The sequence below is a fragment of the Notolepis coatsorum genome (assembly GCF_963971535.1).
Source record: "Notolepis coatsorum genome assembly, chromosome: 3".
NCBI lineage: Eukaryota > Metazoa > Chordata > Actinopteri > Aulopiformes > Paralepididae > Notolepis > Notolepis coatsorum.
Genome location: NC_140167.1, coordinates 177,914,691 through 177,936,992, shown reverse-complemented (window position 1 = coordinate 177,936,992; position 22,302 = coordinate 177,914,691). Strand labels below are relative to the sequence as shown.

Below are 22,302 nucleotides of genomic sequence, written 5' to 3'. Positions count from 1 at the left end.
GGTACACGAGGAGGCAGCGTCGCATCTTTTCACCTGCACAGCGCGATCTCTCAGCGGCGAGGGTCTGCGTGGGAGGGACACGCCGCCCCCGTTGCTTCCTGATTCTGCTGCGCAGGCGCACCAACCGACCTGTAGGAGTCGCTGTCCACAACGTCCGATCCCAACCCACCAGCTTCCCACCCCTAACACTGCCAATTGTGTTAGTATGAACGACCAGCCAAGCTGGTAGCAATGCCGAGAGCTGGGCTCGAACCCAGCATCTCCTGCATTAGTGGCGAGCGCCTTGCCCACTGCGCCACTTAGCCGCCCCTCTGAAATCAAATCTGTGGAAAATATTGGTTTTGAGCAAGATAAGTGGAAGCTCATACCTTAGAAAAACATGCTGAGTGGAGAGATGTTTTCTGTGTGTTGCTTGTCTGTGTGTGTTTGTATGTATGTGTGCTTTAGTTATCCAAGTCCAGGACCAGTTTAACTTCACATACTGTACCTACTCTGAAATCAAAGCCGTGGAAATAATTGAAGACCAGTGAAGGCAAGGTGAGAGCTGTTTTATGTGCTTGTGTGCATGTATATACATTATCCAATAGTCCAGGACCAGTTTAGCCTACAATTGCTAATCTTAGTTACAAACCATTGTGGGTGAATAATGAATTGAAACCTATTATATAGTATGTAATTTAAATCTGTAAAAGAAAAATCCATAATGAGCCAATTATCCATAAATTGAGCTGGTATGCATAAACCGAATAGATAAAACAAAACGACCAATTAAGCTACCTTTTGGCCCACAAAATCATCTGTATTTTAAATTTGGCCCCTTTTGGTAATTAAGTTTGACCCCACCGCTCTAGCACCACCATATGAATTTATAACTTGGGTCTGTATAGACTGGCAATATCTGCACCTCTTGATTCTGTCATCTACACAGTAACATGTTGCAAGTAAAGGGAAAGTGGGGATATTGTTGGGGCTTGGCAGAGGTCTGAACTCAAGAGTGCATTTTTTAACTTTAATCCTTTTTAATCACCATGTAGAAACCAAGATTGAAGTAATATAATAAGAGATAACTATTCTAAATATATTTAATAGTATTCAAATATATATTATAATATACATGTAAAGATAATTTAAAAGAATATTGAACAGTTCAAATACACTCCTCAATGGGAGAAGTGTCTTGAGGAAAGTCAAAGGTTTTTAAATGTTAGATCAAAATCTCTCTCTCTCTCCAATATAAAAAAAGAATTATTCTGCTGTTCAGATACTTGGGGAGCTCACTATAGGTCTAAGGCCTAAGATTGTGAATTCTTTATGGGTGAAGAATTACTGAATATCTTATTCAGAAATATTAAAATATTCAATACACAGGTGTTTTCACATTATTCTCAGTGACGTGTTATCAACGTCAAAAGGGGTCGTTAGTGTCACCGGTCTCCCCCGTTATCCAATTCTATTTACAAAAGAAATATTATGATATACTGTATAAACTTTTTTCCAGTTAAGGAAGAGAGTTGTTCTTAATTACCATGCCAAAAAAATAAGGAAACGACAGAGAGAGAAAAAAGCCTTTTCTTTCACCCAGGCTTGGGCCAAAGACACCATTTGCAAAAGTGTAAAGATGGTAATTTTCTAAACCAGACATTAAGCAGAAAGATTTAAAGAGAGAGCGCAAGAAACATGTGATTTAGTCAGTAATCAGCCAGGTCAAGCACAGTGACCGCCTGACCACAGCAGCAGCTAGTCAGCTGACTCGACTGTAGGCCTGCATACAGGGGGGGGGGGGGAGACACACAGAAAGAACATGATGAAACACACCAAAGACCACAGGCAGTGAAGCATAGAGGACAGTTTATTGTACCCATAGCACAGATGATAAACTGAGCAGTGTAAAGGTACACATCGTGGGGGGGGGGGGGGGGGGGATTGAAGCCTATGCAACGATCCCTGTGTATTGGGCGGAGTGGATGAGTTATTTCCTCATTGTGGCCTTTGTTGGACCTCGGGCCTCAACACACAAGCTTTAAAACCCAAGATAATGACATCCCCCTCTTATCCAATCTGCAGCCCAATACAGCCGGGCCTTTAAAGCAACAGTCTGCAGTAGACAGCATCACAGGGATCCAGGTTGGTTCTTTTTTAAAAGGGTACACGTCTGTTATAGGCATAACTATACAGCTTATACATTAAAATCAAAACAGATGCAGCCTTATAGCAAAAATATATACTTTATATATAAGTTTGTCACCCCCCCCCCCCCCTCGATTAAGAAACAATGTAGAGAATAAAAAAAAAAAAAAGAAAAAAAAATGCAGAGAACGTCACAAATGTCTTCTTTGTCTAGAGAAAGAGAGTAAAGCGATATGTTAGTGGACACACAGTCTTGGTTAGAGTACACCATGCAGAGAGAAGCAGAGGTCTCTTGTTGACGACCTGTGATTGGCTAAAAAGGAGTCCCCAGGAACCGGGTGTCAAATTTCACCCCTTCACTTTTTACATGCAAGGCCCCGATGCTCCGGCCATCCTAGTGCATCAGAGAAACTATACACACTGCCAAGGAAACATTACGCACCCAGAGAGAAATAAAAAAACTAAAAAAGGAACAATGTGATCATTTATCATACATAATAGGTTCTTAGGCATGTATAAATCATCAAAGCTTCTGGGAAAATATGTACTTATGTATCCCTTTTGAATATCATGTCGGGGGTAATAATACAAACTAATTTTCCAGCCGGGGGCGGGGCGACAAATACTGGAGGTTGTGGAGAGCGAAATCGTTTTTTAAAGCCTTCGGGCGATAATCCCAGGTCAGTAGAGGAGTATCACCGTTTTAAGAAGCGCAGGCTTCTACTGTGGAGGCATGGCCTTTAAAAGTGAGGGAGCCTAAAATCCCTCCATCTCCCCGTCTGACTCCTCCACACGTTAGAATAGTACAGCGGATTAGTCGAGAGCACAACAAAACTAAACGTTTACACTGGATAAAAACACCACTGGGCATAATAAACAAACCATACTAAAAAATAAGAAAAAAAAATACTTCTGTTCTCAGAGCAGCCCTTCCATCTAGCCAGAAACAAAGCGTCGTCCCAGTGGAGAGGCTAGAAGTTCTAGGTCACCAAATTCTAAACCAAACTGTAGAAAAGCTGGCATACCAAAACAAATTATAATATGTTTTTCACGTTTACAGAAACAAATGGGTCTGTGTGTTTGGATTAAGTGTTTTTGTTTTTTTCATCTTTATTTTTTGTATTTAATTTTTGCAAATTAAAGCCCTTTCACGTATCTTATAATCCGTGGTGATGAGAATGAAGGGACCCAAATAAAGGCAACTATAGAATAGTGCTGCATTTAGATTATCTTACCAGAATTAAGAACGTTTTTCCTCTATATGTTATTCAGCTTTTTAAGGAAAAAGCGGATTGTCACAAAATGAGAATTGCTACAACTCTTGCAGTCTTGCTCAAAGGGGGGGGGGGTGATCTGTCAGTCCTTCGGAAGTTACGCAGCTCTGGACGCAGCTCTGGCCTTGCTTCCTCGTGGGTCTCCATAGCAACAGCAGCCCCTCGCCTTAGCTAGGAGCGTGTCAAGTGGGCAGAGCCACTGGAGTCCAATCCACCCTAATTTCTTCCACAACCCTCTCTTTCGTCCTAACCCCCCCCCCCCCACACACACACTCTCACTCTCTCTCTCTCTCTCTCTCTCTCTCTCAAACTAGAGGATGCAGCAGACAAGCTGTCAGTCGGATGCTGGGGTTTCCTCGTTCATTCTTAGTCATGGGGGGGGGGGGGGGGGGGGGAGAGAGAGAGTTTGACAGATTCTAAACTGTAGGTGGGCCGTTCCAACAGGAGAGGATGGAACACCGAGATGGGAGGGGGCGAGGATTTCTGTTCCAGGCTGCTCAGCAGTTCTAGCTCTGGGTTTTACAGTTGGGTTTTCTCAAAGATTTCAGGGTTGCTTGCGTGTGTGCGAGTGTGTATGCGTCGAGACTACGCGGCATCAGTAGCCGTAGGTGTCGGGGAAGGGCAGGCCGGCCACACACGCTGGCTCCCCGGCGTCCAGCAGGTAGGGCGCGGCGTCGTCGTAGTGGGTGAGGGGTAGCGTGTCGTCGTCCGGGCCGGGCAGGTTGTCCGGGTCGGCCTTCAGGCTGGGCCGCTGGTTGTCGGGGAAGGCCATGGAGAACAGAGCCTCTGGGTCGCACACAAACTTGTACACGTACCTCTCGCCGGCCACCTAGGAGGCAGGGATCACACGTCATTAGTCTTAAGCGTGTACACGTTACAACTAGCGCCGACACACATGACCTTGTAGCTTCAATGACTCGTCATGTAGAACATGGTTAATGGTGCATTTATATAGCAGCTTTTATCCAAAGCGCTTTACAATTTTGTTCCTCACATTCACCCATTCACTCAGACATTCACACACCGATGGCGGAGGTAACCATGCAAGGTGCCAACCTGCTCATCGGGAGCAATTAGGGGTTAAGTGTCTTGCTCAAGGACACTTCGACATGCTACCCGGGAGGAGCAGGAATAGAACAGGGAACCTTCCGACTCGACCGCTCTACCTCCTGAGCCACTGTTACCCACGGCTACATGTATTTTAAATTTCTTCATTTTTGTGAGAGGCAGAAGGGAGGATTTCAATTTAATACTCTTGGCATCCGACAAAAAAATAAATAAAGTTAACTTTTTTATTTTATGCCAATAGACCTATCTCAAACCCTGCCCTCTTTTCTTGATCCTCCAATCACAACTGTCGCCTCGGACTTTGTTTGTCCGAGGTAAGCGACAGTTGTGATTGGAGGATCAAGAAAAGAGGGCAGGGTTTGAGATAGGTCCATTGCAACCACTGAGTTCACATCCAAACGCCCTAAGGGACAACAATTGATTCCATCCCAATTCTCAATTCTGGACCACGGCCAAGCGGAGCACCAATCTTTACTTGGACGGATGGATGGATGAAACCCAAGGTGCCACAAGAGCTCTTAAGTATCTCGCCAATTAAGAGACGCGTTCAATAATCAATTGGGTGGCAGGGAGGCCAGAGGACCCAAGAGCGCTGCTCTCCACCTACAGAGCAGCCGCTTCCCCCTGGCTGTGGAGAGACCTTGTAGCGCGGGGCCCCAAGGTTGTATTCAAATGTCTCCCATCTACATTATTTCAGCTCCGTTCAACATGCGGTTGCTGGGGAGAATCGCAGAGGGGGGGGGGCTGAATAAAAGAAAAGGGTGAACCTGCCTTTACCTTCTGCATGATGCCCTTCTCGTAGTAGTAGCGCAGTGAGCGGCTCAGCTTGTCGTAGTTCATGGCCGGTCTGTTCTTCTGGATGCCCCAGCGACGAGCCACCTGAGACCACAGAAGATGTTGTCACTCGTGCTGCCCGGACAAGTAAATAATCATACCATTTGCTTCCTCTAGAATGAAAAATTCACTTCCTCTCTTAGTGGTTTGTGTACATCACAAACAACTCTCTTAAGATAAGATATTCCTCTATTGATCCCCTTGGGGGAAATTCTGACATCATAGCAGCATGGGGGAGGTACAGGAAATGTGTCCACAGGTATGTGGAAAGACATAAATATAGGCAATACAATTTGATCAAAATATTAGAAAAATAAACAGTGTAAAGAAAGGTGCAGATGAGGGTCTGTATGCCCCATCGGTTATATTATAAGTTACAATAAATATAGGCAAATATATAGTATACACAAGGTGCAGTATACACGGTACCCAAGGTACCCTAACTGGCCTGAATGGCTTGACCTTGATTATAAATGACATGCATGGGGAAGAGATTCTGCACGGTTCAGGAAGTGCTAGGATGAGGAGCGCTGGATGCGTTTGTGGGGTGGGATGAGGCGTGTGGGTAGGGATGAGGTGTGTGGGTAGGGATGAGGTGTGTGGGTAGGGATGAGGTGTGTGGGTAGGGATGAGGTGTGTTGGTAGGGATGAGGCATGTGGGTAGGGATGAGGTGTGTTGGTAGGGATGAGGTGTGTGGGTAGGGATGAGGTGTGTTGGTAGGGATGAGGTGTGTGGGTAGGGATGAGGTGTGTTGGTAGGGATGAGGCGTGTGGGTAGGGATGAGGTGTGTGGGTAGGGATGAGGTGTGTTGGTAGGGATGAGGCGTGTGGGTAGGGATGAGGTGTGTGGGTAGGGATGAGGTGTGTTGGTAGGGATGAGGCATGTGGGTAGGGATGAGGTGTGTTGGTAGGGATGAGGTGTGTTGGTAGGGATGAGGTGTGTGGGTAGGGATGAGGTGTGTTGGTAGGGATGAGGCATGTGGGTAGGGATGAGGTGTGTTGGTAGGGATGAGGTGTGTTGGTAGGGATGAGGTGTGTTGGTAGGGATGAGGCGTGTGGGTAGGGATGAGGTGTGTGGGTAGGGATGAGGTGTGTTGGTAGGGATGAGGCGTGTGGGTAGGGATGAGGTGTGTGGGTAGGGATGAGGTGTGTGGGTAGGGATGAGGTGTCTGGGTAGGGATGAGGTGTGTGGGTAGGGATGAGGTGTCTGGGTAGGGATGAGGTGTCTGGTAGGGATGAGGTGTGTGGGTAGGGATGAGGTGTGTTGGTAGGGATGAGGCGTGTGGGTAGGGATGAGGTGTCTGGGTAGGGATGAGGTGTGTGGGTAGGGATGAGGTGTCTGGGTAGGGATGAGGTGTCTGGTAGGGATGAGGTGTGTGGGTAGGGATGAGGTATGTGGGTAGGGATGAGGTGTGTGGGTAGGGATGAGGTGTCTGGGTAGGGATGAGGTGTGTGGGTAGGGATGAGGTGTGTGGTTGTGGCGACTGACTGACCTCCTCCGGCTCAATGAGTTTGAACTCCATGCCGCGGCCGGTCCAGGCGATGAAGTGACCGTTGGCCGGGTCGTCCAGCAGGGTGACCAGGAACTGCCAGAGCTGCAGGGAGCCACGGCGCTGGTAGGGAGGGCCGTCACGGTACACAGACGGCTCCTGCTTTACCTTGCCTGTGGAGGGGAGGAGGGGTAAACAGAGAGAGAGAGAGAGAGAGAGAATGAGAGGACAGGCAATGGAGGGAAGAGAACAATCACAGGAGGGGAGAAGTGAGAGGACAGAAGGAGGGAGGAGAGAAACAGAGAAGTGTCAGTGAGAGCTGTATTCGGCTATGGCCACAGTGTGGTGAGACATTCCTGGCGGCCAGCGAGTGTGAAGAGGACCGCCTGCTCCCGTCTGCACCGTCCTTGCCGTCTCCAGTCAAACAACAGGACTCTTCTCCTGTGATGCAATGGGCATCGCACTCACACACACCTGGCCGGGCTGCAGCCGCTCCCTCCCGCTACTAGCTTCATATGCTAACATCGTCTTTCCCCCTTGCTTTATTTGATACCCCATTCAACAGACCCAAGTAAACATCGAACATGGGGGGGGGGGGGGGCAATGAAGGATCTCTTTCAGTGAGGTTTTGGCGTCTTACCTTCCAGTCTCTCAGGGACCACGCAGGTGTCGTCGTAGTACAGATGAGGCTCTCTGTCGAAGGAGAAGTCTGTTGTTGAGTGAGAGAGAGAGAGAGAGAGAGAGAGAGAGAGAGAGAGAGAGAGAGAAGGGCTGATCAGATAAGGCCGGACTCGGAGAGAGGGCATGGGAAACGGGCTTTCATTTTGATGTCACGGCCAGTGACCACACTCCATCCGGAGATCCAAACTGCTCACAAAGCAATATAGCTGGGCAGCTGCCCAAGAGTGGAAAATTCTATTGTGCTAAGCTCATCCAGGCCAGGGCTGTGTGAAATGCACTGTGCGTGCAGAACAGTGAAACGGGACTCATTGATAGATTCTCTTCCCCTTGAGACGTCATTTGAATGTTGCTGACCTCCATTCTCTACACTGCCCCGTTCCCTCAATTCCCCCGCGCGCCGCATGCTTTCAGGGGCTCAATAAGTCGGAAGGGTAGGGTCACCGCGAAGGACTATGAGAAAGGTCTCCGGGCTTCACTTCACTAAAGCCCCAGGAAAGTGTAATGAAATTATGCATAACTACCGAGACTCAAAAACACAAACACACGCTCACGGGACACACATGCATGTGCGCAGGTACTTACTCTCATGGTTGTTTTGGTAGAAGCTCCCAGCTCTCCCGAACGATGACTGACAGTTAGGCACTTCTGCAACACAAGAGAGGATTGGGTATATGTTTAGCAACAGCAAACGCCACAACCTCAATATCATATCGCATGAAATGTACAGACATGGGTATATTTGGACCCGTCGCTACCATGCGAGTGAACATATATATAACATTGACTTGCATGAACCTCGGTTTAACCTAGGATCGTTTACTCTATGGCCTAACAAAAATAATAGTTGGTTTCAGGTTGGTTGTCAGTTTGGCCATGGGTAGGTAGGGCATTTTTTTTTTTATTCTTTCCCACGGCGACTATGGATAGGGAATTTCTTTATTTAATTAACCCTTTCACTGCCACACGACAGAAGGTTAGCCCTTTACTATCACACAACCGACGGCGATGCTCCATCATTAGCATCATTAGCTCCGCGGATGGAGCATCGCCGTCGGTTGTGTGATAGTAAAGGGCTAACCTTCTGTATTGTCACAGTGAAAGGGTTAACCGGCTGTCGTGTGGCAGTGAAAGGGTTAAAATGTTCACAACAACATGGATGCATGTACTCTGCCAGCATGTTTAATATCCATAATACTAAATGTTTGACTAAGATTTCTATGAAACTTTATTCTAAAAAAAAAAAAAAAAAAAAAAACGGATTTTTTTTTTTTTAATATATAATTTTTTTTTTAAACTCATAAAATATATTGGGTCGCACCTAAATCGGCAGGGTCGGTCGGCAACCTGAAACCAACTATTATTTTTGTTAGGCCTATGTTTGTGCCGGAGACGTTTGGTCTAAGCTATATTGATGCATGGAGCTAAATCACGTTGATGCTTGGGGATGTATAGGCAGCCCAGTCACATGGTGCAAGGATGGAAACATGGGTGGAAACGCCACTGTGTCCCTCTCAGTCTCCACCACTGTCCTTCTCAATGTCCAACACTGTCCCTCTCAATCTCCACCTCCTTACACACATGCCACTGACGCAACAGCTGGCTGACAAATGCCTAGCCCACCCACACACACACACATCTGGTGAGAGTGGACTCAGCTCAGACCAGAGCTCACAGCACAACAAGCAACATCACATGTCCCTGAAACAAGATTAGCAGCAGGTTCGCTGTATGAAATAACGATGACAATCAAGTTAGGTCTGCCCCCCCACCCCCTAGGGTTAAGGCCTGTCTCCCAGTTGCTGTGTCACAGAAGGGCGTTCTGTCTCCTGCTCCACTCCCCAATTATTCTGTTTCCTGAGTCTTGATTTGAGTATTTCCCCCGACTCCTCATCCCCTCTCGTCCTCACCCCTGTAGTACATTAGAGGGAAAAGGGCATTTAAGAGTAAGCAGGAACAATAGATCTCTCTCATACAGTCTGAAGCAGGAGGATGCAAAGGAATCCAACACACACTTGTGAGGATGAACATTGGATACTTATATAACAATGTCGGGCCAGATCTCATAGGCCCCATGAATGCGTAATAGTGGAGACTTTCCTACGTCAATGGCTGGTCACTGTCAGAAAGCTACAGCTCAGAGGTAACCAAATATACCAGGGGCGGATCTCTTAACATGTACATCCTACGTACATCTACCACCCACCCACACGCCCTGGCCTCCGTGACGTAGGTATTTAAAGGCTATAAGAAGCTAAGAGGATTTATCATTACATCACTGACCGGCCGGCCCACCACTGAGCTCAGAGGGACTGAGAGAATTGAGTGAAACAGAGGGACGGTGGCAGAGGGAATGGGAGGATGTCGATGCGACAGAGGAGGGACAACAGCTGGCTGTGTGGGTGGCAGGAGCAAACAAAGTACTCAGAGTTTGGCTTATAGAGTGTTTTCTGTTACTATTGTGTAATACTTTTGCTGGGGAGAGGTGGCGTTTAGCCACTGGTCTCGTCGCTGCAACCGACCCCGGTGTTTTTATGTCTGGAATCTCATGCAACGAACGAGAATGCACCAGTCTCTTAAGAGTCAAGACCGCCCTGCCGAAGTTCACTGTAGTCTAAGCCCTTTGTGGGCGATGGCCCAGATCTATTTCAGGTAGGCCTAGTGAAGTAGGTTCCTCTGAACCTGGCTGGATGACGCACTTACTTTTTGCCCTTGGAGGCTTAAGCCGAACTTAAGAGACCCACTTCTGCTTTACTGGCGTGACTAGGAAAGAGTGATTGGAGCATTAAAAGTGACAGCAAGGAGCAAAGGCGCAGTCGAGAAAAAGTGCGACTGTGTGCACGCACAAGTGTGTGTGTGTGTTTGCCTGGGGCCCTACTGCGCGCTAAAACTCACACTTGTTTGTCAGTGCCCAAAGCAAACAGGGCCGGGCACATTCCGCACCCTCTGCCCGTTCTACTCACACGCAGGCATGGTCACTACTTATCCGGCTAGATGAATATGGGGAGATGCATTTGAAACTACGATTGCATGAGAAGTGATGGGACAGTTTCTGTAGCAAAGTACTTTTTCGCTGGTATATTATATGCTCATGTTAAACTCTAGGCTACAGTATACCAGTTGTATGTTATGGCTCAGCTCTGTCCATGACCTCAGCCTTTAGGCCCAATTGGGGTTGGGGGGGGGTTCAGGCGGTAGAGCACTCGTCTGGTTCCCGGTTCGATTCCCACTCCTCCTGGCAGCGCGTCAAAGTGTCCTTGAGCAAGACACTTAATCCCTAACTGCTCCCGATGAGCAGGTTGGTACCTCGCATGGTTGCCTCCGCCGTCGGTGTGTGAATGATAAAAGCACCATATAAATGCAGCCCATTTTTTACCACCAATAACCTTCCGTCTTCTCGCTCTTCCGGGGCGGACTCACCAGAATCAAAGCAGAAGTCACGGGGTTCCTGTTTGATGGCCATGGGATGGAAGGCGGTCCCAGGCGGGCCGGGGGCCGGTCCCGAGGGACCCATGTTGGGCACAACGCCCTGCTCTGCGTACCGCGGGTCTAGCAGCTCTTGCTTGAAGCTCTGCGGAGGCATGGATACCAGGGGCTCCGACATCTGCCTGTGGTAGGGGGGCCGGCCGTCCCGGGGCAGGCTGCTGCTGCTGTTGTTGTTGTTGTTGGGAGGCTGAGGCAGGAACTGGGGGCGAGCCTGGCTCTCTGGAGGGGGGAAAGGTAGACACGGCTCAGACATCTGCCTCTGGAACCTAATGGTGGGACGTGGAGATGGGGAGGGAGAGAGAGAGCGGGAGCAGGCGATTATTCTTTGGAACAACATTTGAATGATGTAATATAATCACAGTATGATTCAAATTTATCGTCATCATACAGCACAAGTACAGTAACAAAGAGATGTTTGGCATCCAACCAGAGTGCAAATGTAACAGTAAAGTGCAATAGTAATATACAATGTACAGGTGATTTAACTGGGTATAGAATATGTAAATTAGTACTACTGAGTGTAGTGCTAATCAGATGTATGTACGGAGTTGTAATATTAGAGTGATACAGGTATAAAGACAATATGGTAGTAGCAGTCATACTGGCCAGCAGCGTAACCAGTAAGAGTAGGTAAGGATGGTAAAAGATGTATGTAAGTGTAAGTAGGTAAAAGATGACATGGAGGACACTATTTACATAATCTTTGAGAATGCATCGAGTCTCTAAACTTCCCTAACTTGAGCCGAGCGGCCAGGAGCCAAGTTGGCTTGACTTCTGTGATCGTGCCCTCGACGCTGTAAATGAGACATTAAGGGCAGGTGTCACTAACTGATGGCTATAAAAAGAGCTTCTGGAGCCCATTCTTGTAGAGACAGGGCTGCTGCCACTCGGACAGGGTGCCAATGGCAGCCCCTGGCCATATTACAGTCTGCGCCTGCTAATGAAATACCCTGCGATCCACCGCATCCGCTGAGGGTTCCTGCTACACGTCGAGGAGGGGGCTGACTGGGGGGGGGGGCTGCCCCTGAAAGAGGAGCCGTCACGCTGGCAGCACACACTACCACCAACAGCCCTAACACCTCTACCTTCTGCAGCTCATCCAACCCTATACAGCCCATCAACGCCACCTAAACTCAGCATTAGTGAAAGGTCATCCGGCTGTTATAGACCTCCCCCCAGCAGACCTGTCGTTAAGAAAGCATGGGGGGGGGGGGGGGGGGGGGGGGGTAGTAGCGGTGTGCGTGTCTCCATACCGAATGGAAAAATGAATGGATATGAAGGAGGTATATTTAGAGCAGTCAAGCGCAGGTCAGGAGTTAAATATACAGGGTCATTAGTTTACCGTGTTGGTAAATAGATTTCTCTACAGTTGACCAGTAGGGAATAGTGTTCATGCTCAGAATTGTGCAACATTGCCAACACATTTCCCCACCATGGTTTCTTACACCTTCCTAGCTTCAGTCTCTCGTGGGTCGTTTGCAGCCAGGACCTGTAATAATGTGCAACAGTTAAAAAAAAAACTGGTAGCCTGAGGACACACACTGACCTGTGCTCAGGGCTGAAGTTGTTGGCATCCTGGTTGAGCGGTGGGCAGGGCACGGCAAAGGGCGGGCTCTGGCTGTGGAGAGGGAGTGGCCGCTGGCTGTGGGGGCCGGAGTTCACCGCGATAGGCTGCTGTACGTGCAGAGGACGCGGCCCTGGAATCTGATTGGGCACCGGGGGCCGAGGAGGTGGGGTCTGTTCGCTGAGTGGGTGTGCCCCCACGGTGCTGGCGGAGCCGCAAGGAGAGACGGGCGTCGAGGGGGGGGTTAATGGCCTGAACCCGGGAGTGGGCTTCCTGTCATAGGCACTGTGGGGGAAGACATAGGTCAACAAGAGGAAGCAATAAAAGACATAAATAAAAATGGCACAATCAATGCACCATTCACTGGGTGTCAGAATATGGAACAGGCTGAAATATAAGCCCTAAGCCAGTGCGGCAGGCAGGATGGACCAGGCCAGGCCTACCTATAGCTGTAAAGGCACTTCTCTCCGTAGGGCATGGGACTCCTGTCCTGGCTGCAAGGAGAAAGCTCTCTGGAGGGAGTCAGCTCTCGTTTGATCTTGGCTGCTGGTGGGCCATGAAACATCACTGGACGAGAGAGAGAGAGACGCAGAGAGAGACACAGCGCAGGCAAACACATTAGATATACTGCTGAGATCACATCGTTGAAGCCATAAACAGAAGTGCAGCGCTTATCTTAACCACATTTTGAATTGATAGATAGATGGACAAACGGGCATATGGACAATGTCTGTGTATTCCCCAACTGACAGAGCCACTTAACAGCCATTTATCATTGGCTTTAATGACGGTCGACAGTAGAGTCTGAAAGCCACCGTCCGTCCACCATCAGTAGGTAGCATGATACTGACTCTGCACACACCAAGGCGCGCACACACGCACACACACTATCAAAGCTATCGCTTCTCTGATTCCCATTATGGGCAGGCCAGTCAATACCCATGAATCAGTGTGGCCGTAATTCAATGATTGTGAACGATTTTCCTCCCTCGCGCTGTAACCATTAGACACTGGCTGACGCTCCCTGCGCATTGGCTGGAGTTTCCGGGGCGCCACATAATGGGCAGGGAGAAACCGGATCCCCAGGCACTGAGGAGCAGGGGCCAAATAAATCACCCCGGGCGCTGATAGACCCGGGGAGAAGCTAACAAAGGGCATGTGAGCTCCCCTACGTGTGCCATGAAACCCAGCGGCTGAGGCCAGACTCCTTTAAAAAGAGAGAGGGAGTGAATGGAGGGGAGATTAGGTTCTCCTCCCTATGCAAGGAGGGCTCGGCTTGGCCGATGCATGCATGCATGCATGCATGCATGCCCACACACACACACACTGTCCTACCATCGAGTGGCCATGGATGCTGGTGTCAACCCAGACCCGGTTACGTGTACAGGGCGGATACTGTGGACTGCATGGCCTGTGCAGAGTGAGAGGGCATGGCCATGTGACGTTGGGCTGAGTACAGAGACTGTGCGGGGCGTAGCTGGGAGCTGGTGAATAGGCAGAGACCGTATGGGGAATAGCTAGTGCATAGCTGGGGCGGGGAGCTGGTGAATAGGCAGATACAGTGCAGGGCATAGCTGGTGCATAGCTGGTGAATAGGCAAGAGACCAATGCGGGACATAGCTGGGAGCTAGTGAATAGGCAGCTTGTGTGAGAAAGGCTGGCCCCCTGCCTGGCCACAGGAGCCTTTGCCAATATCACAACAAACACACACACACACAACTAAAAGTACAAGGTCAAGAACTATACAGCACAGGCACTCTACTGTGAGCCGACTACAGCAACCATACATACACACAACCTGCATGGGCCTCACTATACAAACATACATGTGTCAAGGCATCAGTCTGGATAATGAATTGCAACACCCCAGGCCCGGCGGCTGGTCAGTTCTGCAGCCCACTGTGCCACGCGGACCGAGATCCAAAAAGCAGCCCCGACAAAGCCAGGCACCGCACCCTGTCTCTGCCTCCTCCGCATCAGACAATAACATAAACAAACTCAGAGAAAGACAGAGGGGAGGGGGATCATAAAATGCCCCATTGAACATAATTCAAATATTTCCCCTGGCTGCCATATAAAAGGCTATGCTATGCGTGTGTAGACAAACGGGTGGCGGGGGGGGGTGTACAGTGAGCTGGGGTTGGGGAGAGGGTTCTGGGGATATGGGCCGGGCGGAGGAGGAGGAGGAGGGGGGTTCTGATGCAGCCCCACCCGCTGGAATCCAGCCTGCTCCAGCGGCAGGGTCTGAGTGCAGGAAAGTGTGAAATCAGATTAGAAGCTTGGCTCATGTGATGCACCAGCCAATCGGCTGATTAAACCCAAAATGGAGGAGGGAGGGAGGAAGGGAGGGAGGGAGAGAAGGAGGGGGGTCTCTTCCCAGAGAGAGATTTGGAGAAGGGAAAGAGGGATGTTTTGGAGGAAGACTAATGTTGGATTCTCCACAAGAGGGAAAGAGGAGAGGTCTCATCACAGCTGGTCCCTGAAAAACACTGAGCGGGGAACCTTTAACCCTTTCACTACCACACTACCAAAATGGTTAACCCTTTCTCAGCGACAATACAGAAGGTTAAACCTTGCACTCACTGCAACTCATTGCAGCACCCACTTACACACTTTAGAACACCTAAACACACTTTATATGTATTGGTAAAGAATTTGCACTACAACCCATACCTCATTACACCTTACTGTAAATTGTACCTAAATTGTACCTCATCCCATTTCTGCTTTGCACTATATAGTATATACACAATAGTATATTGTATATTAGTATATTGTATAGTATATTGTATGGTAACTCAGTTACTTCTACTCTGCATTGAACATTGTACATATGTACATACTGAACACTTGTGCCTACATATACGTGACTTCTATTTTATACTTGCTATACTTATTTTATACTTATCTATCTTGTCTAGCACAATCTCTGGAGCGTAACAGAAAGAAGCATTTTGTATAAAAGTATTCTGTACTTCTGTATGACAACTAATAAAGAAACTTGAAACTTGAACTGCCACACGCCAAAGGGTTAACCCTTTCACAACCACACTACATAAGGTTAACCCTTTCACTACAGACGGTTAACCATCTGTAGTGTGGTAGTGAAAGGTTAACCATCTGTAGTGTGGTAGTGAAAGGTTAACCATCTGTAGTGTGGTAGTGAAAGGTTAACCTTCTGTAGTGTGGTAGTGAAAGGGGAGTAGACCTTTCAAGCTTAAAATATATATATATATTTTTTTAAAGGACTGATGGTCAAATAGGTGTATTTGAGGTCACTGCTATTTACCACTGTTGACGTCCACAGCATCCTAAACCATTTACAGGGTTGGCTGAGACTCAAGAGGCACTGAGGTAGTTTGGAGGACACACACACACACACACACACACACACACACACACACACACACACACACACACACACACACACGCAAGGTATGAATAATAAACGTGAGGTACTCACAGCTATCCGACTGGAAATCTGGGACAAACTGTTCGTCATCAGGCACCTGGGCTGTGGAGAGATGGGAGAATGTCACACATGAAAGAAACAACAACACTCTGGACCCCTGCTGTGTCTTTGCAACCGTCAATCAAAACAAGAAAGAAAAAAAAGAGGAAAACAATCCACAAGGAGGAAAGTAAGCAGGAGTTGGGAGGTTCTGCCTATAATCATGTAGTACTGTTGAGACGGAAAGGAGCTCCTTGTCCTTTTCCACATAACAAACAATGTGAAAAAGAAGAACCATATGGACTGTCGACATTCTATTAAACACATCATTAAAAGTCAATAAACTAAAGTGAATTAAACACTATTAAAATTAAAGGTTCTTATGAGGCGAGACAAACAGGAGGGCTTGGCGGCATAGTCTCTTATTCGCGGGACTTTGTACTACTTGCTATGCCTGAGCGCCCAGAAAACATGAATATTTCACATTCTCATCAAGTTAATGTTTAATCTCACCACTTGCCCAATTCCATCTTAATCACCATTTAGATCCAGGACACCGATGCTAAAGAGGTTTTCCCCCCAAAACCATCATAATCGCACTCTTTAAAGAGCACTTCTCTTCGTACGCTGCCGCCCGGAGGTCACTCCGGGTGAGACCGCGTGACTTTTACCAAACACGGAAGAAACGGAGGGTTAAAACCCAACGGCCATCTCTGGCGGTTAGAGCCGCGCCGAGAAACAACATGACACGGCGGAAACGCAACAACAACGGGCTCCAAGGTACAGCACAGGGAAAGTATTACCGACTCACCTTCTGCAATCCAGATCTCTTGCAACTGGCTGAGGTCTTGAAAGAGATCTGGAAGAACATCAAAACCGCAAAAGGTCACACTCATTTTAAAGTAACCCATCATTAGTTTGTTTTATTTATAATATAAAAAGTTATGAGTGAAATCAAAGTTACAAGCTATTGCTTAATGATTATGATGCCCGTGTTCATCTGCTGCACCACGGAATGGGAGAACAACATGCTACACAGATGTACTCTCATTGCAATGATCTACTGCATGCATAAAGGGGTTGGATTGAAGTGGATCAGTCCGTTACCTTCGGTGTCCTGGGCGAGTTCTGTGTCGACAAATTTCCGTTTCCTGTCGTTGATGAGAGGTCTGCAGTAAGATGGTTCCTGCACATGAGACTTCTGCTGTGGGCGAGAAAGAGAAGACACCTTGGAGCGACCTGGTCTACGTAACAGGGTTGACACAACAACACGGCCACATCACACCCAGTGTCAAGTTACCCGGACTATCAAAGATGTAAATATGGCTACTGTAGGTCTAATGATTGTTTGAGTTTGATTATTTTAAAGTGACTGTGTAAGAATTATTCTTCTTCCTGCTCCTTTTGCCCATGGTGTGGTATTTATGATTTTGTATGAAAAACTCTATGATTGTATTGTTTCCATGTGGCAAATAAAACTCTAAATCTGAATCTGAAATCTGAATCTGAGTGTTTTTGGTGTAATTTTTTATTTTCCACAGAGTAGATTGAGACCACCAGCGCATGGCACTCACCTTCAAGCGGTCTGGTGAGACACAACACTAAGCATGGCTTACAATAAGCATGGCTTAATGTTGTGTGTCTCACCCAGATCATTTGTGGCTAGAGCAGCGAAGGTTGAGTGGCACGCTGTAAACACGCCAGAACTTTAATAATTAATAATACAAAATAATAATAATAATAATAATAATAATAATAATAATAATAATAATAATAATAATAACAACACATTGTTGCTTTAAGCACATGCATGCGTTTGTGCAAGAGAAGACGTCCATAATACATAGAGCCATGCTACTGTCTGGATGTGGTGTGTACAGGGACGTGCACAGGACTTTAGAGGGGCAGGTGCTCAAAGGCTGAAAAGGGCACTACACTTGTGTGTATATATTAACCAAGCGCGCGCAGCGCGCGAGCACGATTTTTAAGGGCCCTTTTCGGGCGGGGGCCCCCTTTTTATGCTTTTTGGGGGGTTTTGGTGATCAAATATTGAATATTGAACTATAATAATCAGTGCAGGAGCTCACTTATCCTTGAAAGACACTTTTATCACTGACTTAAAAGGCCCATACGTCTCCATAAATGTTCAGGGGGGAGGGAATAAGTGCTTACCCTACAGACCCCAAGAAGTGCTGTATATTCTGTATTGTTTAATATAAATGCATTTTTTATTCCAATCCCGATTTGTATTTGAGATTCCCAAATCCCATCGGACTTGACTTCTTCGTGTCCCTCAATGAGTGTAATACCAGCATTCAACAGCGGTTTCTATCATCATCATCATCACCACCCACGCTATGCATAAAATATATAGGTCCGCGGAGAGGCACGCTGAGGAGGCCATGCAAACTGCAATGGAATATGGTGCATCTCTCTCTCTTTACCTAATATTTTTATTCTATCCTGACATTTTTCAGTTGGAAGGGCAGTCTATATGCGTAACGGTAAAAAAACCTTTTTTTAAATTATTTTTTCAAAAAGGGCACTTTTTTGATGAGGCTCAAAAAGGCAGGTGCTCAGGCACCCCTTGGCCTCTATGTGTGCACGTGCCTGGGTGTGTAGATAGTCAAGTGCATGGTTAGATAGGCATGTGCCCACTTACATTGGGTGGGAGCATAAAAGGGACTTGCTGGTCATAGAATCCATCCATGTTATCAGGGTCTGGTAGGGGCTCCCAGCTGGGGGGCGGTCGTCGCTTTAAAGCGATAATCGGTCGGCTCGCTTTTCTGGATCAGTTCAACTGTGTGGACAAAACAAATATCCACTTGATATTCCACTGGAAAAGAGTGAGTCACTCTACAGCATGGTAACCTCTCCTTGGCTATACATGCTGGTGCTTTAAAGACAGTGTGTGTGTGTGTGTGTGTGTGTGTGTGTGTGTGTGTGTGTGTGTGTGTGTGTGTGTGTGAAAACATACATCATGGACAAGACAGAGCTCATCCAGTTTCATACGCTTCCGACACTGCAATAAAAAGGCCCATGTCTAATTTATTTCCGTCTATTATTACACCTATTTTAAACTGAAACCTACACTATGTAAATACACTCGGGTTTTATGTGACGTCTGCAACTGTGTTACATAAGCAAAGCCCGGCCATCTGTGCGCACGATTACGAGTTGGACCATAATCAGCTAAGCAGGCTGAGCGTTGGACAACTTTAAGGATGAGTACTATTATATTAAATACCTATAGGCTTCCTATCGGGGTTAGGAGACAACGGGCAAGACAAGCTATTATGCGGGTAGGTTAGTTAATCTATAAGTGTAAGTTTAAACCGGCTATTACTCTAATTAGCCCCAGAGCTACGTTGTCTTGCAGGCCTGTGCACAGAACACGCATAAAGGCTGCCTATACGCACAAGAAGGGGACAGCTAGGTATAAAAAGCACACGATCGCTTCCACGCGGATGCCCTGCTCACAGAACCGTGTTTAGAGTGACATGACTTAGACTCACTACTCTCTCTCTGCCCTTAATAGGTGACGAATAAAGCCAGGATAGCTGCAGCCTGCAGGACAATCATTACACGAGACACATTGCAATCACTTATGGAAAATATGTCTCTTGTTATACCGTTGGTGCGTAAATGCATTTGCTCGCATGTGTGTCCAAGCAGGCTATAGCGCACGCAGCCTGCATTTAAGTTAATTATCGAGCTTTTGCCAGGAAATACCAATTAATCACAACGAATTCATGAAAATCCAACCATAATTGCTTAATATGATGTAGGCTCATCTTAAATTCTACACCACTAGAAACAAGTTGTCCGGTAAAGAGACGGTGGTGAGTGACTATGTCAACTGTAGAAATAAAACAATCAAAATGTTTAACCAATTTCAAGTCAGGCTATACTGCATCTATAGAGAAGACAATCTTAAAATGTTTAAATAAATACAATTCAAATATTTGAGGCGAATTCCTGTACATTCGTTTATTTTGCGAATACAGTGAGATACAGTATAGTCTGCTACTGGACTTGCTTAAAACCCCAGTGCGCAAAAGTTATTAATGCACTAATACTGCATATTCTATTAGCCTGTTAGTTTTGCCTAACTTACAGAGCTAAAACAAACATTTCGTGAAAGTTTGAGTTTAACTTTAAATAAATGCAGATGATGGGTCTGCCACTGGGAGATGACCCCCCCCCCCCCCACGGACCCTTGTTTTTCTCAATGAAGTGAAACTCGATCCGTGTGGAACAGAGGGAGAGAGGAGGAAAAAAACGTACCCCTCCATTCATAAAGTACATACAGTCGCCTGTCCACCACGCTGATGATGACAAAAGTGGATATCAACACAGATAGATGAAAGGATATGGAGCTACTAAACCCTACACACTGAGCATAAATTGTCACCAGTGCGCATATAGTTTTACTTTGATTAAATACAATATAAAATGGTTGCCAAAGTAAATATTTCTAGGAGAAGATGGCGTTCAGTTCGTTTTCGTCTATAAAAGCTGCAGATATTCAGAAATGTAGGTATATGGCTGTTATTATAGGCAATAACTCCGACATAACAAAAATGCATCTGCCGCTTACCCTGTATGTGTATGTCCCGCCCCTGAATCAAAACAATGCTGTAGAAATATCCACAAAATGTTCCGATAGTCGTGTGTGTGTCCGTGCACCGCTCGCTTGATGCGCTCCCTTCGACTCACAAAACTTGACTGAGCTTTTCGTAATGGACTAGTCGGGTTTCCCTGGCGCTCGAGCGGTACACAGACACATGCGCTTATTGGTGCGTTGACAATGTCCTTCAAGGAAGTAGCCAATGAATTGGCTGAAGGTAGTACATTATTCATTAAGTCTCATCTAACCAATCACAGAGCAGTTTGGGCCTATTTTTATGAATGGCTGGGTTTCATTCACACTCTTTTCAGACATCCCCGCTGGGATCTTTAAAGGGCCAGCTAGTGGAAACAAACAGTGGGAAAGGTTGCTATGCATTTGATAGTGTAATGACATGTACAGTAAGTATCCTGCACATAGACTCGATTCTGGTCTGATGATGATTACATATCACATTGTAGGGTTTGTTATTAAACGGTAATTACACTTTGGCCAACAGATTTTTGTTTCAGAAAGGTTAGAGTAAATATTTATATTTTCTTCAAGTATTGAAAGAGGAAGGAGAAGCAACTAAACTTCAACTATATTTGAATTGACAAAAAATCTATAACTTAAGTAAGCATGTGAGGAACAAAATACACGAGTGCATTTAGAATTGATTTAAGAGTGATAAGATATTCCTTTATTGATCCCATTGGGGAAATTTCAAACTGTACCCAGCATTTCTTTATTTTATTATCAGTGTTTTGTCTTTATATAATTGGCCCATTCATTCTTATCATAATCTTATCAAAAAGCCTACACAGCTATGATCATCAGAGAGGACATTGTAATGAGCTACCCAAATGTAAAGATGACTGTTTCTCCTTGCTGTGTGTGTGTGTGTGTGAGTGTGTGCGCGCGCGTGTGTGTGCGTGCATGTGTGTGTGCGTGCGTGCGTGCGTTTGTGTGTGTGTGTGCGTGCGTGCGTGCGCGCGCGTGTGTGTGTTTGTGTGTGTGTGTGTTTGTGTGTGCATGCGTTGGAAGGGGGAGAACTAACCCTTGTCATTAACACCTCGGCCACTAAATTAGGACCCCATGTATACACCCTCCTTCAGCGCCGGCTTCTGGGAGATTTTAAAACAAACCTGGGATCTCCAGCAGCTGGCATGAAATCTATAATCCCTGCAAAGTCCCTGCAGCCGTGATGCAGAGCTTATGAGATTGCCGTCGGGGCAATAATAGTAGGAATAGACAAATAAACACGGCATATATTTGTATCAGAGGATATAGAGCTGTCTTTGTTGACTGACTCTGAGGTCAGAGGTCAAGGGCAGATAGCTTGTCTTTCTGGGAAATGTAGGCAGGGTTAGAGACGTAGTTAAATTAGGTAACAAAAAAAAATCGGACTAAAGGTTTCATCACAAAAATATATCTCCTTCTATTATATAAATCTCTCTCTCTCTCTCTCTCTCTCTCTCTCTCTCTCTCTCTCTCTCTCTCTCTCTCTCTCTATCTATCTCTCTCTCTCTCTCACACACACACACACACACACACACACATATCCTTGTCCATGTATGGCTGTGCGTGTGTGTGTGTATGAGGGGGAGAGAGAAAGTGTGTGTGTGTGTGTGTGTGTGTGTGTGTGTGTGTGTGTGTGTGTGTGTGTGTGTGTTTGTCTCTGCGTGTGGACACACACAAAACATTTGTCTGTCTATGCA

General features: G+C 46.7%; 1 protein-coding gene across 3 annotated transcripts; it reads right to left on the bottom strand.

The window, feature by feature from the left end:
• Window positions 1-2,270: 2,270 nt before the first annotated feature.
• etv5a (ETS variant transcription factor 5a) lies at window positions 2,271-20,687 on the bottom strand. 3 transcript variants are annotated; one of them, XM_084309726.1, is made up of 14 exons: window positions 20,573-20,684; window positions 20,260-20,300; window positions 18,635-18,772; window positions 17,080-17,176; window positions 16,784-16,831; window positions 15,985-16,035; window positions 12,965-13,088; window positions 12,504-12,806; window positions 10,892-11,223; window positions 8,057-8,119; window positions 7,434-7,502; window positions 6,797-6,966; window positions 5,247-5,348; window positions 2,271-4,230 (listed from the first exon to the last, which is right to left on the bottom strand). In XM_084309726.1, exons 3-14 carry the CDS (start codon window positions 18,680-18,682, stop codon window positions 3,997-3,999), a joined length of 1,641 nt encoding a protein of 546 aa, XP_084165852.1. In that variant the 5' UTR covers window positions 18,683-18,772; window positions 20,260-20,300; window positions 20,573-20,684; the 3' UTR covers window positions 2,271-3,996. The 3 variants fall into 3 exon arrangements, with proteins under 3 accessions (XP_084165852.1, XP_084165851.1, XP_084165853.1); XM_084309725.1 differs by lacking the exon at window positions 20,260-20,300 and having other exon boundaries at window positions 20,573-20,687; XM_084309727.1 differs by lacking the exon at window positions 20,260-20,300 and having other exon boundaries at window positions 17,080-17,173; window positions 20,573-20,687.
• Window positions 20,688-22,302: the final 1,615 nt, after the last annotated feature.